The 13,364-nt window shown below is 38.0% G+C and overlaps 1 protein-coding gene across 30 annotated transcripts in view; it reads left to right on the top strand.

Moving 5' to 3' along the window:
- Positions 1–13,364, top strand: part of EPB41 (erythrocyte membrane protein band 4.1) — a 181,580-nt gene that overhangs the window by 101,754 nt on the left and 66,462 nt on the right. For all 30 annotated transcript variants that reach the window (NM_001428130.1, NM_001428125.1, NM_001428128.1 and 27 more), the window contains 3 exons: positions 617–835; positions 8,758–8,845; positions 12,170–12,322. In NM_001428130.1, coding sequence (NP_001415059.1) covers positions 617–835; positions 8,758–8,845; positions 12,170–12,322 — 460 coding nt within the window. The remainder of the gene's footprint in view (positions 1–616; positions 836–8,757; positions 8,846–12,169; positions 12,323–13,364) is intronic.

The following is a 13,364-nucleotide window of genomic DNA, read 5'->3' as shown; positions in this document are numbered from 1 at the left end:
CACGACTAAGCGACTTCACTTTCACTTTCCACTTTCATGCATTGGAGAAGGAAATGGCAACCCACTCCAGTGTTCTTGCCTGGAGAATCCCATGGACGGAGAAGCCTGGTGGGCTGCAGTCCATGGGGTCGCACAGAGTCGGACACGACTGAAGCGACGCAGCAAATGATTTGATTGGCATTGTTCTGACTTTTAAAAAACATGTATGTAGTGACTAATCATAGACAGCAAAAATGATTGCTGATGCATATGTTATTCAATATCTTATTATAGTCAAAGCCGAGATATGATTCTAATTAATCATGGCCCTGACCTCCTTAGCCCTTGTTCTGACTGAGTTAACCAATTCAGACTTTTACCAAACAGGAAAACTGGAAGGTATGATTAAATTGAAAGAACCCAGTTTGGGCTATCTGACACTGAAACAGTACAATGAACAACCATATACCTTCTGCTTAGATTGAACAGTTTGTTAATATTAACTCATCTTTACTTAGTTGCTCTTTTTCTTCCTCCCTCCCTCCCTGTCTTTCCCATTTTCTTCCTTTCTCTCTCTATATATTTTGTTATTGTTTCTGTCACTGACACAGTAACGTCTTTTCTCTTTTGGCTATAGGTATTACCTATGTCTTCAGCTTCGGCAGGACATAGTTTCAGGACGTCTGCCCTGTTCCTTCGCAACCTTAGCGTTACTAGGTTCTTACACTATCCAGTCTGAGCTGGGAGACTATGACCCAGAACTCCATGGTGCAGATTATGTTAGTGATTTTAAACTGGCCCCAAATCAGACCAAGGAACTTGAAGAGAAGGTCATGGAACTGCATAAGTCGTACAGGTAAATATGTTTCCAGAGTTTGAGCTGTCTTCACTTTGACAGTAAGTTTAAATCCTTGACCTGGGATGATTTTAGTGTTCGTCTCAGTGGGAACTGGTGACAGAGAAAGAGTCAGCTTGAGCTCAGTCCCCTCCCAGTTCTTTGGGATTCTAGGCCTTCTGAACCTAAGTTTTTGGAGTAATGGTGCTGCACTGTTGGATGAAAACTAAATGAGGTAATATATGTAAAGCACTAAGCACAGTGGCTGGCACATAGCAGGTGCTCAATAAATGGAAGCTATTATTACTATTGCCTTTTACCTTTTCTTTTTTAGATTTAAATGTATTATACTGTATTAGATGACCTTGAGATCTTTAGAGCAGAGGTTCTTAACTTGGGGTCTTTGTGCAAGAATAGACTTAAGAGGCCTCATAAAACCCCTGAAGATATTTTAAAATTCTTTCTTGAATTCACTAATTTTTTTTTTCTTGAAAATAATTGGTAATGTGAGAGATATAACACAGTGGTCAAGAACAAGAGCTTTAGTCAGACTGAGCTGGGTTGAATTTTTGTTCTGCTTGGTCCTAGCCTTGTGACCTCAGGTAATTCACTTAATCTCTCTGAACCTCAGATTCCTTATATGTCTGATAGAGATCATTACCTCAGAGGAAATAGGGTGATCCATAGGGTTAGAAAATGTCATAGGTGTAAAAACTTAATACAACGTCTTACACACAGTAAAAATTTAATAAACATTAGCTAATATTAATGTCCCAGAAAAAAAGTGTTTCTTTCTACAATATATCCCATTGTTATATGAGTGACTTCTCCGAGCTAAATTTTACCAGCTGCCTAAGGCATATCAAGGAGAATGTCTGATCCTGGCCTTGAGTTGGCACCTTGAATTATGTTAGCATGAATTAGGCTAGGATGCCCTTGAAGGTCACACTGCTGAGAAATCCCGAATGGTCATACAGTAGTCTATCTAGCTGTTGAACCATCTTATTTTCCTTAGAGTGGTTTCAATAGGATTGCATGGATTAAGATGCTTCAGATAAAAGAGTGTTAACTCAAGGTCCCCCAGTTCTAGTTGCCTTATTCCCGCTGTAGGTTCCAGTCCCTCAGTCATGAGAACCATAATAAGAACTTTAAAGTCTTTCATCTATGTAACAGTAGTCTTATAACAATTACCCCACTCTAATGAGATCATGCTGTTTCTACAGATAATTGCCAAGGTTAGTTTTTCAAGTTTGGGTATATACATTACAATACTTTGATATCTAAGAGCACTAATGAATCACTGTCAACTAGTTGATGATTCTAACTTAAAGGATGTTGTATTGTCCTTAAATATGTGTTTGGTGATGGCAGTTTAGTCACTACATTGTATCCAGCTCTTGTGACCCCCATGGACTATAGCCCACCAGGTTCCTCTGTCAATGAGATTTCCCAGGCAAGAATACTGCAGTGGGTAGCCATTCCCTTCTCCAGGAGATCTTCTCAACCTTGGGACTGAACCTATGTCTTCTGCACTGTAGGTGGATTCTTTACTGCTGAGCCACCAGGGAAGTGCAAAATATGTGTTTAAGAAACTTATTAATATTCTGATTATAATTCTAGAAATTTATATATATATGTAAAATATGTAATTATGCACACAAATACATGTATGCAAAAGTAAGTGGTAGAAGAAGCAATTAAAATTATTTGTTAGAATGTCAGGATTGTAGGGAAGTGTTCTTTTTATCTAATAATTTAAAAATAATTTTTATTAGTAGTATAATCTTTGAGCAATCAATAAAATGGTAAAAGAAAATATTTTACTGCTGCTGTGGAGCACAACAGCAGAAAATAGTGGTGTTAGATTATGATTGATGCCTTACTTCTGTCTCTGATGATTTTGACATATATTTGATCATAATGGAATTTCAGGTTTGGGAGGACTTTGCAGTCTAAATTTCATGCAATGCTTATTCTCCTTTATGCATTGTTAACATAGTCATCATCATATCATAAGCAGCTAATTATTATGTGTGTGTTATTATGTGCCAGATACCATGCTAAGCACTTTATGTATAGTATCATATTCAGTCTTTATAACCACTGTTTGAATTAAGCCATGTGTGCTCAGTCACTTCAGTCATGTCTGACTCTTTGTGACCCTATGGCCTGTAGCCTGCCATGCTCCTCTGTCCATGGAATTTTCCAGACAAGAATGGGTTGCCATTTCCTACTCCAGGGGATATTCCTGACCAGGGATTGAACCTGTGTCTCCTGTGTTGGCAGGTAGATTCTTTACTGCTGCACCACCTGGGAAGCCCTTTGTTGAAATGGTGGAGCACAAATCAAGGCAGTTGGCACCAAACTGTACTACTGGTCATTGTATGCTTCACTAGGGTGCACTTTTATTTTTTAACTTGCAGTTGAAAGGTGAAATATTTTAAAATCTGCCTGTTCACTTAAAAATTTTCATGATGAAGTAGTAAAAAGTATTGATTATTTTAAATCTTAAATACATTCTGTTTAATATTCTGTGTGATTTAACAGGAAGTACCCAGAAAGCACTTGTGCTGCATACTGAGGTACAACAGTTATCTTGAGGAAAAACACTTGTATAATCGTTTTACATTCTCAGCTGAATTCGTCACTTTTTTTTAGTGCAACACCTTTTTCGTTTGAAAAAAAATAACTATGATTAATGATTATGATTATTCAGACTTGGTTGTTTGGCATACATTTTCTCAAAAAAAAAGAAATGAGCCAGTCCTTTAAGGGTTGGTAAACAACTGACTGTTTGTTGCTAATGATAAAATTCAAGCTTTTAAGAGAAAATTAGAATTTTGTAAAACTTATATTTGCCATCATGGTCTTGACAGGCTCCAACTACTTAAAAGACTTTTCTGATGGAGTTGGTGATGACTTTAATGAATGTGATTATCTTCTTTTAATACTGTACAATGATATGTGTCAGCATTTGGAGGACTTGGATTATTCAGTCAGCCAATATTTTTCAGATATGAAATGCATGATGTTACAAAATCATGCATAACAATAAAAAGTCCATTCAAAAGGCAAGATAGGCCAATGGATTTTAATATAACAGGTTACAGAAGTTCACCATTATGTCTTCAGATTTCACATTGGAAACCCCCTTAGAAAATTGCCATTGTTGAGTTTTAGTGTAGTAAGTATCAAAGAAGATTTTTAATCATCAATTCTTCATTTTCCAACTACATATCTGTATGAGCTCAGGTTTCTTCATATACTACAACCAAATTCAACTATTGCAATAGATTGAATTCAGAAGTAGTTAGACAGGAGAATCCAGCTGTCTTCTAAGTCACACATTAAAAAAAATTTTATAAATATGGAAAACAATGCCGCTGCTTAACAACAGTTTGGGAAAATGTTGTTATTTTAAAAAAAGTTGTTAAAATATGAGTTTTTTATTGTTATTCTTTAAAGATTTAATCAGTTTCAAATTTTATTAGTTTTACCTTCCATTATAGTAAATATTGATAGAAATAACCCACATTTAATAAAAGCTCTTTAGAGTCCTCAGTAATTATTGAGAGGGAAGGGATCCTGAGGTCAAAATTTTGAGAACCACTGAGCTAGGCACTAAGGCAAAAGCCTGGGCTCAGGAGTCAGCCTGTCTTACTTTGAATTCAGTCTCCATTCCTTATTAGCTTTATGATTCTTAGTAAGTTACTTAAGGGCTTCCCAGGCTTCCCTGGTGGTTTAGATGGTAACGAATCTGCCTGAAATGCAGGAGACCCAGGTTCAGTCCTTGAGTTGGGAAGATCCCCTGGAGGAGGGCATGGCAACCCACTCCCAGTGCTCTTGCCTGGAGAATCCCCTGGACAGAGGAGCCTGGCGGGCTAGAGTCTACAGGATCGAAAAGAGCTGGACACAACTGCAGCAACCGTAGCACACATGCATGCTAGTTACCTAAGCTCTCCAAGTTTCCATTTTTCCATCTGAAACAAAAGGATGATACTGTGAATTTTGTGATTATTTAATCAGAAATTCATGTAAAGTGCTTTGCACAATGATTAGTATATAATAAAATTTCCAATATTTGTTAGGAAAATAATAATTCTTATTCCATTTTGCCAGTAATGAGTGTGAGTCTGGGTTTAGAGAACTGCTTTTGGGAACTGACTTTAAATCCAAATAGGTGAAACGATCTCAGAGGACAGATGGATGGATATGTTCCAGTTGATGTTCTGTGAGGTGTATGGGTAGAAATTGAGCAGTGATGTATCTCCATGATCAGAAAATTTAGAGGTCTGTCATCTTGGAATTTACTTGCTCCTTTTTGGAAAGATTGGCAGTCCTTACAAACAGAAAGCCAAATGGGAATTTTAATTATGTCCCGACAATGTGACATTTTAACCAGTCCAAAGAGACTTCTGCTTAGGCAGAAGCATTTACTATGTGTTGATCCCATTCCTCAGATAAAGAGAAGACAGTCTACATACATGGAATCCTTAGTAGTGGCTCTTTGTTTGCCGAGACAGAAACTGTGAAGCTATAATTCACATTAAACGTACACTAGCAAATCAAGGCTTAAAATTAATTGTCCTACATTTATGGGGACTAGGAAGATAATGTAAAGTTGTCACTTGTCCCCTACGTAATTATTTGAAACCACAGTCTTTAATCTGGAGATGCAACAATGTTATTAAAAGGCTGTCACATCCCCCACCAGATGAAAACTGTTGACTTGCAAGCATGTGGACCCCAAATTGGTTGAAATCCAGAAGATGGGTGATGCTTGAAACTTTGCCTTTATGCCAACCAACCTGAGAATTGTACACGAGCTGATCATGCAAACTGTACCCCCTCCCTCACGATGCCTTAAAAACCCTTGTCTCCTAACGAGCAACTTGGAGATGATTTTAGGACATTAGTCCACCATCTTCCTAGGTTGCTGGCTTCCTGAATAAAGCAGCTTTTCCCATTTTAAAAAAAAAGGAAAAAAAGCTGTCATTTAACACTGGAACTCACTGAGTGGCTCTGTATCCTGACTCAGTTTGCTCAAAATAAATACAGGGAAACTTTGTTATAACTTCTCTTTTTAATGAGCGAAAATTAACCTGTGCCAAACTCTCCAGTTAGGTACTTCTTGTAAGCTGCAATAATTTCAAATAGTAAATTATTAAGTGGTACTGAATTAATTCAAAACAGTACTCCTAATAGTTTAGAGCTGTCTAATCTCTTTCCAGCTAGTTTGTTACTATTTTCAAGAGTCTTGGAAAATATAGGAAAAAACACAATCTTTAAAACATTAAGTCAAAAATAATTAAGTTTAATTTGTGGTTTAATTGTAAAATATGATTGCATTGACATGCACAGGTATCTGTGGTTGGTGGGATTATGGGAAACTTTCTTCTGTTTTTTTTTTTTTTTTTATGCTCTTAAAGATATTTTCCAAATTTTATACAATGAATGTATGATTTTTATAATCAGAAAAAGCTTCCTGAATCAATTGTGTTCTACAGCCATTAGGTGGGATAGAGCAAGATAGTCATCCATGCTGGGAGGCAGTCTGGTTGGGGATACTGGGGCCTAAGCAGGGTGAGGAGAGTGTTTGTTGTCGGGGGCCAGCCTTGCAGGAGAAGTCAGAGCTCAAATAGGATGAAAAGGGAGTCATGGGTGGGCACGTGGTTGTGGTTATCAGACGCAGAAGAGAGTGAGAAGGGCGTCCATGTAAGGGTAAGGCCTGCAGAGGACATCCGTATGGAGTGGTACCTGATACTGGTGTTGAATCCTGAGCAGGGTGAAGATGTCTATGGAAGGGGTAGCCTAACCCCAGGGGTCAGAATCTGAGTGAGGACACGTGTGGGAAGCAGCCTAGCATGGGGAATTCAGAGTCTAAGCCAGTGAAGAGGGCATCCATGTCGGGGAGGAGTCAGTGGCAGGAGGTAGAGATTGGTTCTGTATGGGGGAGCAGGGCGGGGTTGATCAAATTAGTGTAGTAAGGATAATGGGAGTCAAGTTTCTGACTGTCAGTAAAGGGAGGTAGAAATTACAGTGAGAAGGAAACTAAAATGACTCCTATGGTATTGCGTTAAAACTGCAGGTTTCAGCAATAACTGTTTCTGATGCATAGATGGATGGATAGATAGATAGAGATGTAAATAAGTACACATACACGCTCCAGCTACATCCAAAGATTAAAAAAAAAATCATTTCTGATACTAGTCTCAGGAAGTAGGTATTATTACAGTTCTTACTTTATAGGAGATTGATGTCATACTCTTAAGTGCAGGAGCCAGCTCTAATGATGTGACTTGGGTCCTGGCTAAAGCCTGCTGCCTTAAACTAAGACTTATAACTTGCCCATGAGCATGTAATCCCTTGAGCCCTATTTCTTTATCAGCAGAATGAAAGTGTTGGACTCTATAATCTAGCTCCATTCCAGCTTCAAATTCTAAACTTCAAGCTATCAATAATACTAACAACAACAACAAAATGCCCCAAATCTGGAAAGTGGGAGTAACCTTAACTAGAAACGTGTATAATTAAAGTGAGAGAAAAAACTGTAAAACTTTCCTGAGACGTTCTTAATGAGTTGAACATGCAAAATTGCTTGTTCAAGTGCTTATTTCCCCGTTCTTTTTGTGTGTATGTTCAATTTAAGTCATTAATAGCATTCAGGTGTGATATTTTTGTGCTTGCAGAAGTTTTTATTCAGGGATGCTGAGTCATTAACAAGTATGCAGTTTCTTTCCAGATTTTTTTTTTTTTAATTGGGGAGGGGGTTTGTTATTCCAAGGAACCCTTTGTTCTTCTTTTCTTTTTTGGCGGCACCAGGCAGCATGTGGGATCTTAGGTCCCCAGCCGGGAATTAAACTCACACCCCCTGCACTGGAAGCATGGTGTCTTAACCACTGAACCACCGGGAAGTCCTCCTTTGTTCTTTTTAATGAGGATAAAGACAGATGGTTTTGAAAGAGACTTTCTCTTGTTAAATGAATAGGTCACCGCTGCTTTTTCATAGCTTGAGGCAGGCAGTCTTTTGGGAAACAGGCATTTACGGTGGTTTTTCTTCAGGGGTGTGGCTGCATTATTGTTACTATGAAGTTCTATTTGATTGGTCCTGAATTGTGCAGCACTAAGAGTAATATCTTTTTCTTTAAAGCTCAACCTAGCTCATGAGCTCTTTTCAAAAGAGAAGAAAGTTATAAAGAAGAAGGAAAGACTGTCATAGTGAGTGTTTAGACTATGAGGCTGATTGTTTTCAAACAAATTTGATTCATTATATGCTTTGTAATGAAGACATCTTAATAACAGAGAGAGCAGCCCTTTTATCTACATGCTTCTATTAACCAATTTATTTTGTTTAGATCAGTGGGCAGGACACCATCTGTTACCAGAAATTTTCTTTTCATCAAGCCTGCCCCCATTAAGAATCCCCAGTTAAGCAACTTCAGCTGCCCTCCTGTTTAATTTCCATAATAACTCAATTCAGGGATATGGAGAGAAAAGGGCAGCTAAGAGGATATTGTAAACTGTATCATGCCCTCAGAGGATTTAATTTGGTCACCTCCTTGGCAAGATAAATTAGTGGGAGGAGTTTATGTGTGTTGAAGAAAAGGGCTAAGGAGAGAGAGGAACAGAACTAATGGTGGATGAGGCAGTTTTAAAGAATTTTAGTAGGATTAAAAAAAAACTTTTCTTCTAATAGCTTTTTGGTAACTTTTTATTTCTCCAAGAGCTCTTTTTCTAAGGCATATTTCAATTATTTAGACACAGGTAGGGATGAGTCCTTTTCCATATATAATATTCTATTTTTAGGAACATGAAATACATCTACATATCTATTGGTATGTATACATTTATATGTTTATGCAAAGTAAAAGTGATATACAAATGCTATTATTATAAACATTGACACTGTGACACTGAAAGCTTTTTTTTTTCTTCTATCAAAGGTCCATGACTCCAGCTCAGGCTGACCTGGAATTTCTTGAGAATGCCAAAAAGTTGTCTATGTATGGTGTTGACCTTCATAAAGCAAAGGTAATGGTAACTTATTAATATGCATGTATCAGACCTGTGTCATATAGTACCTCATACCAACCTTTACCTAGGGTATTATGAAACATTCAGAGGAGATAGTAATTCTTGTTAGAATGTTGTCTGTCCATTGAATCAGTCAAGGGTATTAAGTATATGAGTTGAGTTGCCTGTTTGCAATTCCACCAGCAGAACGAGGTTTCACACCTAAGCAACTGTAAAGATCAAAAGATACAGTGCCAAGAGCAGAAGAAATGGTAACTTCCTAAAATGCAGATACATTTGCAAATGCAGAGTGACAGCGAGGCTTGTTTCATAGCCAGTTACCTACCTCAGAATCACCTGGGGTATTTGTTAAGTATACCGATTCCTGAGCTCCTCCCAGATATTCTGATTGACTGTGGAGGAGAGGCTTAGTCTCCAGATTTAATGAATATCCCTTCATGCTTGAATCTGAGAATCACTTAGCATTGTCTAGGAACTTGTTTGAAATGCTCATCTCAGTTCCCATCCCAGAGTTACTGAATCAGAAACTCTGGGGGTAGGGCCCAGCTCTCTGTTTTAACAAGCTCTCCAGGTGATTCTGATGCACACAGGAGGAACACAGATGGCTCACTTGAGAACCACTGGTAACTGGAAACTTGAGCTTTCATCCCCATTCAACCCAAGACAGTCTAACACAGTGAATAATGCCAGGATGTCGCTTGACTTCTCTCACCTTCAGCTACTGAAGTGGCTGGGGAGGTTGAGGAGTTTGTGAGGGAAAAGACTCAAGGGATGATCGGAGGTTCATTCAGTGAAATTTAACTAGGATATACGATGAATCAAACCCATGTCCAGTGAGAAACAGGCAAAAGAATAGGGATACTTAACCCACAGAAGGGAAAGTTTAGGGAAGATATAATAGCAGTCTTTCTGGGTTTAGTGTGTGAAGCAGAGGTTTTACTGTGCCTCTAAGATGTAGCACTGGAGCAGGTAAACTGGGAGCTGCAGGGAGATACTGTTTGACTCAGTTGGGCAGTTTGTCTAACAGAGCTATTTCAAAGGTGGGATGGGCTACCTCAGAAGGGACAGAGTTCTTTGGAGATATTCCAGGTTAGGCAGAATAATCACTTGGTAGCAATTTAGAAAAGGACCTTCAAACATTTTGTGGTAATTGGACTAAAGTGACCTTTCAGGCTTCTCCCAACTTGAATATCTGTATCTGAAGTTTCTTCCTTATTTGGATTTCTAATAACCCTAATAAGATTCCTATGTATGTTAGTGAGTTTTCTTGATGTTGCTCTGGATTGTTTGGGGCTGGGTATTGTAACTTCTGTGACTCTCAGAAGTAGATGGTAGGAAGATCAGGTCAGGTCCAGAACTGAACTGGTGAGGTTTTGCTTCTCAATTTCTGCTGGAGGCTTGTGTGAATTCAGTAGGTATCAGGAATGCATGAGCAATCAGGCAGCATATTCCTTTGCCAAATGCTGTAAAGCAAATTATTTCTTCAAAACATCTAGTTAAAAGAGGGATGTAATTGTACCCACAGGCTTTAAGAACTTAAGGGGGCATCTTCTGGGAAATTGTGTTATGTAGTCATTGAGTTGAAGCTGAATATTATTTCTTTTTCTCTCTGTTGTGCTTGTACATAGCACATGTAGACACTAATATGTTTCTCTGTACTCATTTTGGGGAAAGGAGTCATTTAGAAGCATGTAACGTTGGGTTTTTATTACTTATCTAAATAAATAGTCAGCTGTAGAGATGAACTCAGGTGAAATTTATTTTCCTTGAATCAATTGTGATTGATAATACGGGCAGGTGACAAACTCAATGTAAACACTTACCAAGCATATTGTCAATAACAGGATTTGGGGTGATACAGAAATGAGTTAGATATAGTTTCCACCCTCAAGGACTGAATTTTAATTTTTTTTCTAGTTGTTTTCCTCATTATAAAGGTGCTGCTGCTGCTAAGTCGCTTCAGTCGTGTCCGACTCTGTGCGACCCCATAGACGGCAGCCCACTAGGCTTCCCCGTCCCTGGGATTCTCCAGGCAGGAACACTGGAGTGGGTTGCCATTTCCTTCTCCAAAGCATCAAAGTGAAAAGTGAAAGTGAAGTCGCTCAGTCGTGCCCGACTCTAGCGACCCTATGGACTGCAGCCTAACAGGCTCCTCCGTCCATGGGATTTTCCAGCAAAAGTACTGGAGTGGGGTGCCATTGCCTTCTCCGTTATAAAGGTGACATATATATATAAGTAATACATTTACATGTATGTATGTATATATTGGGGTTTCCCATGTGGTGCTAGTGGTAAAGAGCCCACCTGCCAATGCAGAAGACATAAGAGACATGGTTCGATCCCTGGGTTGGGAAGATCCCTTGGAGCAGGAAATGGCAACCCACTTCAGTATTCTTGCCAGGAGAATCCTTTGACAGAGGACCTTGGCAGCCTACAGTCAATAAGGTCACAGAGAGTTGGACACAACTGAAGTAACTTAGCACACACACAGCACACACATATGTATTATGCACACATAATTGTATGTGCCTAGAAAATAGGATAATTCAGGAAATTTTCAAAGTAGTACTGGTTACAGTTAAAGAGTATGGAAGGATGAGGGTAGATTTTTAAAATTTTACACATTTCTGTATTATTTGAATTTTTTACATACATGTGTTAGTTTTTTGACATTTGAATGCTTTTTAAAAGACAATACATGTCTATTGTAATTAAAGTATAGAAAACTAAAATAAAAAAATTTCTCGTAATTGTACCACCTAAAGAATGGCATTATTACCATTTTGGTGTACACATCTTTCTTCTATGAAAATCTTTTATATTCTTGGAATCAAATTATATATGCAATTTTGTCCTGCTTTATTTCACTTAATGTTAACAACATAGTTATTTTCCCATTTATCTTCCAAAGTCTAATCTAACTATTTTAACAGCTACATCATATTTCACTGTATGGATGGACAAAATTTAAGCCTAATGCTTGGATATTTAGGTTATATACAGTTTTTCACTCTTAAAACATTCTGAACATTATCATGTATAAAGCTTTTTCTGTGATTTGAATTATTTCCTTAGAGCAGATTATAGAAATAGTATTAAGGAGTGTCATTTGGAATTTTAAAGATAGTTATGATAGGTAATAATGATGATTTTTTTAAAACGCGGTATAGTAACAACATTTTGACGTAGACCAAGTAATTCCATGGGTTACAGTTGTTAGGGTAACTATTTTGGGTTGTTGATAGCTTCAGATTGTCTAATAAGAGTCAGCTATGTTGAGCATTTGGCTCAAGACTGACATTCTAACTCTTTTTTCCTCAGGACTTGGAGGGCGTGGATATCATCCTAGGTGTCTGCTCTAGTGGCCTTCTGGTTTACAAAGAAAAGCTGAGAATTAACCGCTTTCCTTGGCCCAAAGTGCTGAAGATTTCTTACAAACGTAGCAGCTTTTTCATTAAGATTCGGCCTGGAGAGGTACAGAGCTCATGATTCCCTTTCCTCCTGAATCAAACACAGATCATGTCTAAAACAGCTCTTCACGCCTGTTTCCCTCTCTACAGCCAACTGTTTAGGCGCTGGTATTTTGTTTCCTAAAGTAATCAGTCCCATGATGCTTCTTCCTTCCTTTACTGTTGTTGGTTTTCTGGACAGTTCTCTTCATGTAAGCAAATACACCAAGGCCAGCAGTGAAATTTGGATTAATAAACTTGTTCCTTGTTTGCTTCAGGTAAAAACTTGATGGAAAATATTTTTAAATTAAATAGCATGAGATATTTAACCTGTGAGTTTAAATTACTTTCATTTTGCACCACAAATCCCTTATCTATATAAATAAATTTATTTGTATGTGTAGTTTCTGGTAGTGACTGGAAATGTGTTCCAGGGTCAAGTTCTAGATTTGTAGTAGACTTGGATGTTCAACTTTGTACCAGATAACTCAGTTGTTAGTCAATTTTCAGGATATACCATTGCTGGCTAAGTCTAACTTTTATATTAAAGCCCTGTCATGGTATAGCAGAAACTTGTTCACGTAGGAATTAAATTTTTAAAAAAAGTTCCAACACTTATTCTGCCACCTACTAAGTAAAAGACCCTTGACAGATCTCAGGCATTCTTTATCACTCAAGGGGGATAGTACCTTCTTCTGTCAAGGTTGATTTGAAGATCAAATGAGATGACAGCTGTAAAAGCTCTCAGCAGAAAAGCACCCTACTAATGTAAAGAAGCTTTTCTGTGTGTATATCACCATCTACTGGTGAAAAATGACTCGTCGTTTCAGCATGGAAATACTGAATGTGCAGCCTTAAAATTTCGGATAAGGGTTATCGCTGAAGCATTTGTTTAGGACCGTAATAATTTACCTGTGCCTAGTTAAAGAGTTCCAAATACAAGAGTCATTCAGTCAACAAATGTTTTTTGACAGCTTTCTTTGTGTCAGACACTATTTTAGGGGCTAGGAACAGTGAATAGAAGAGTCTCTCCCTCTGCAGGCTTCCTTTTTTATGTTGGAAGGCAG

This window comes from Bos taurus, chromosome 2 (assembly GCF_002263795.3).
Source record: "Bos taurus isolate L1 Dominette 01449 registration number 42190680 breed Hereford chromosome 2, ARS-UCD2.0, whole genome shotgun sequence".
NCBI classification, from domain to species: Eukaryota; Metazoa; Chordata; class Mammalia; order Artiodactyla; family Bovidae; genus Bos; species Bos taurus.
Note: the sequence above shows the minus strand (reverse complement) of the source record. Positions and strands in the feature narration are given on the sequence as shown.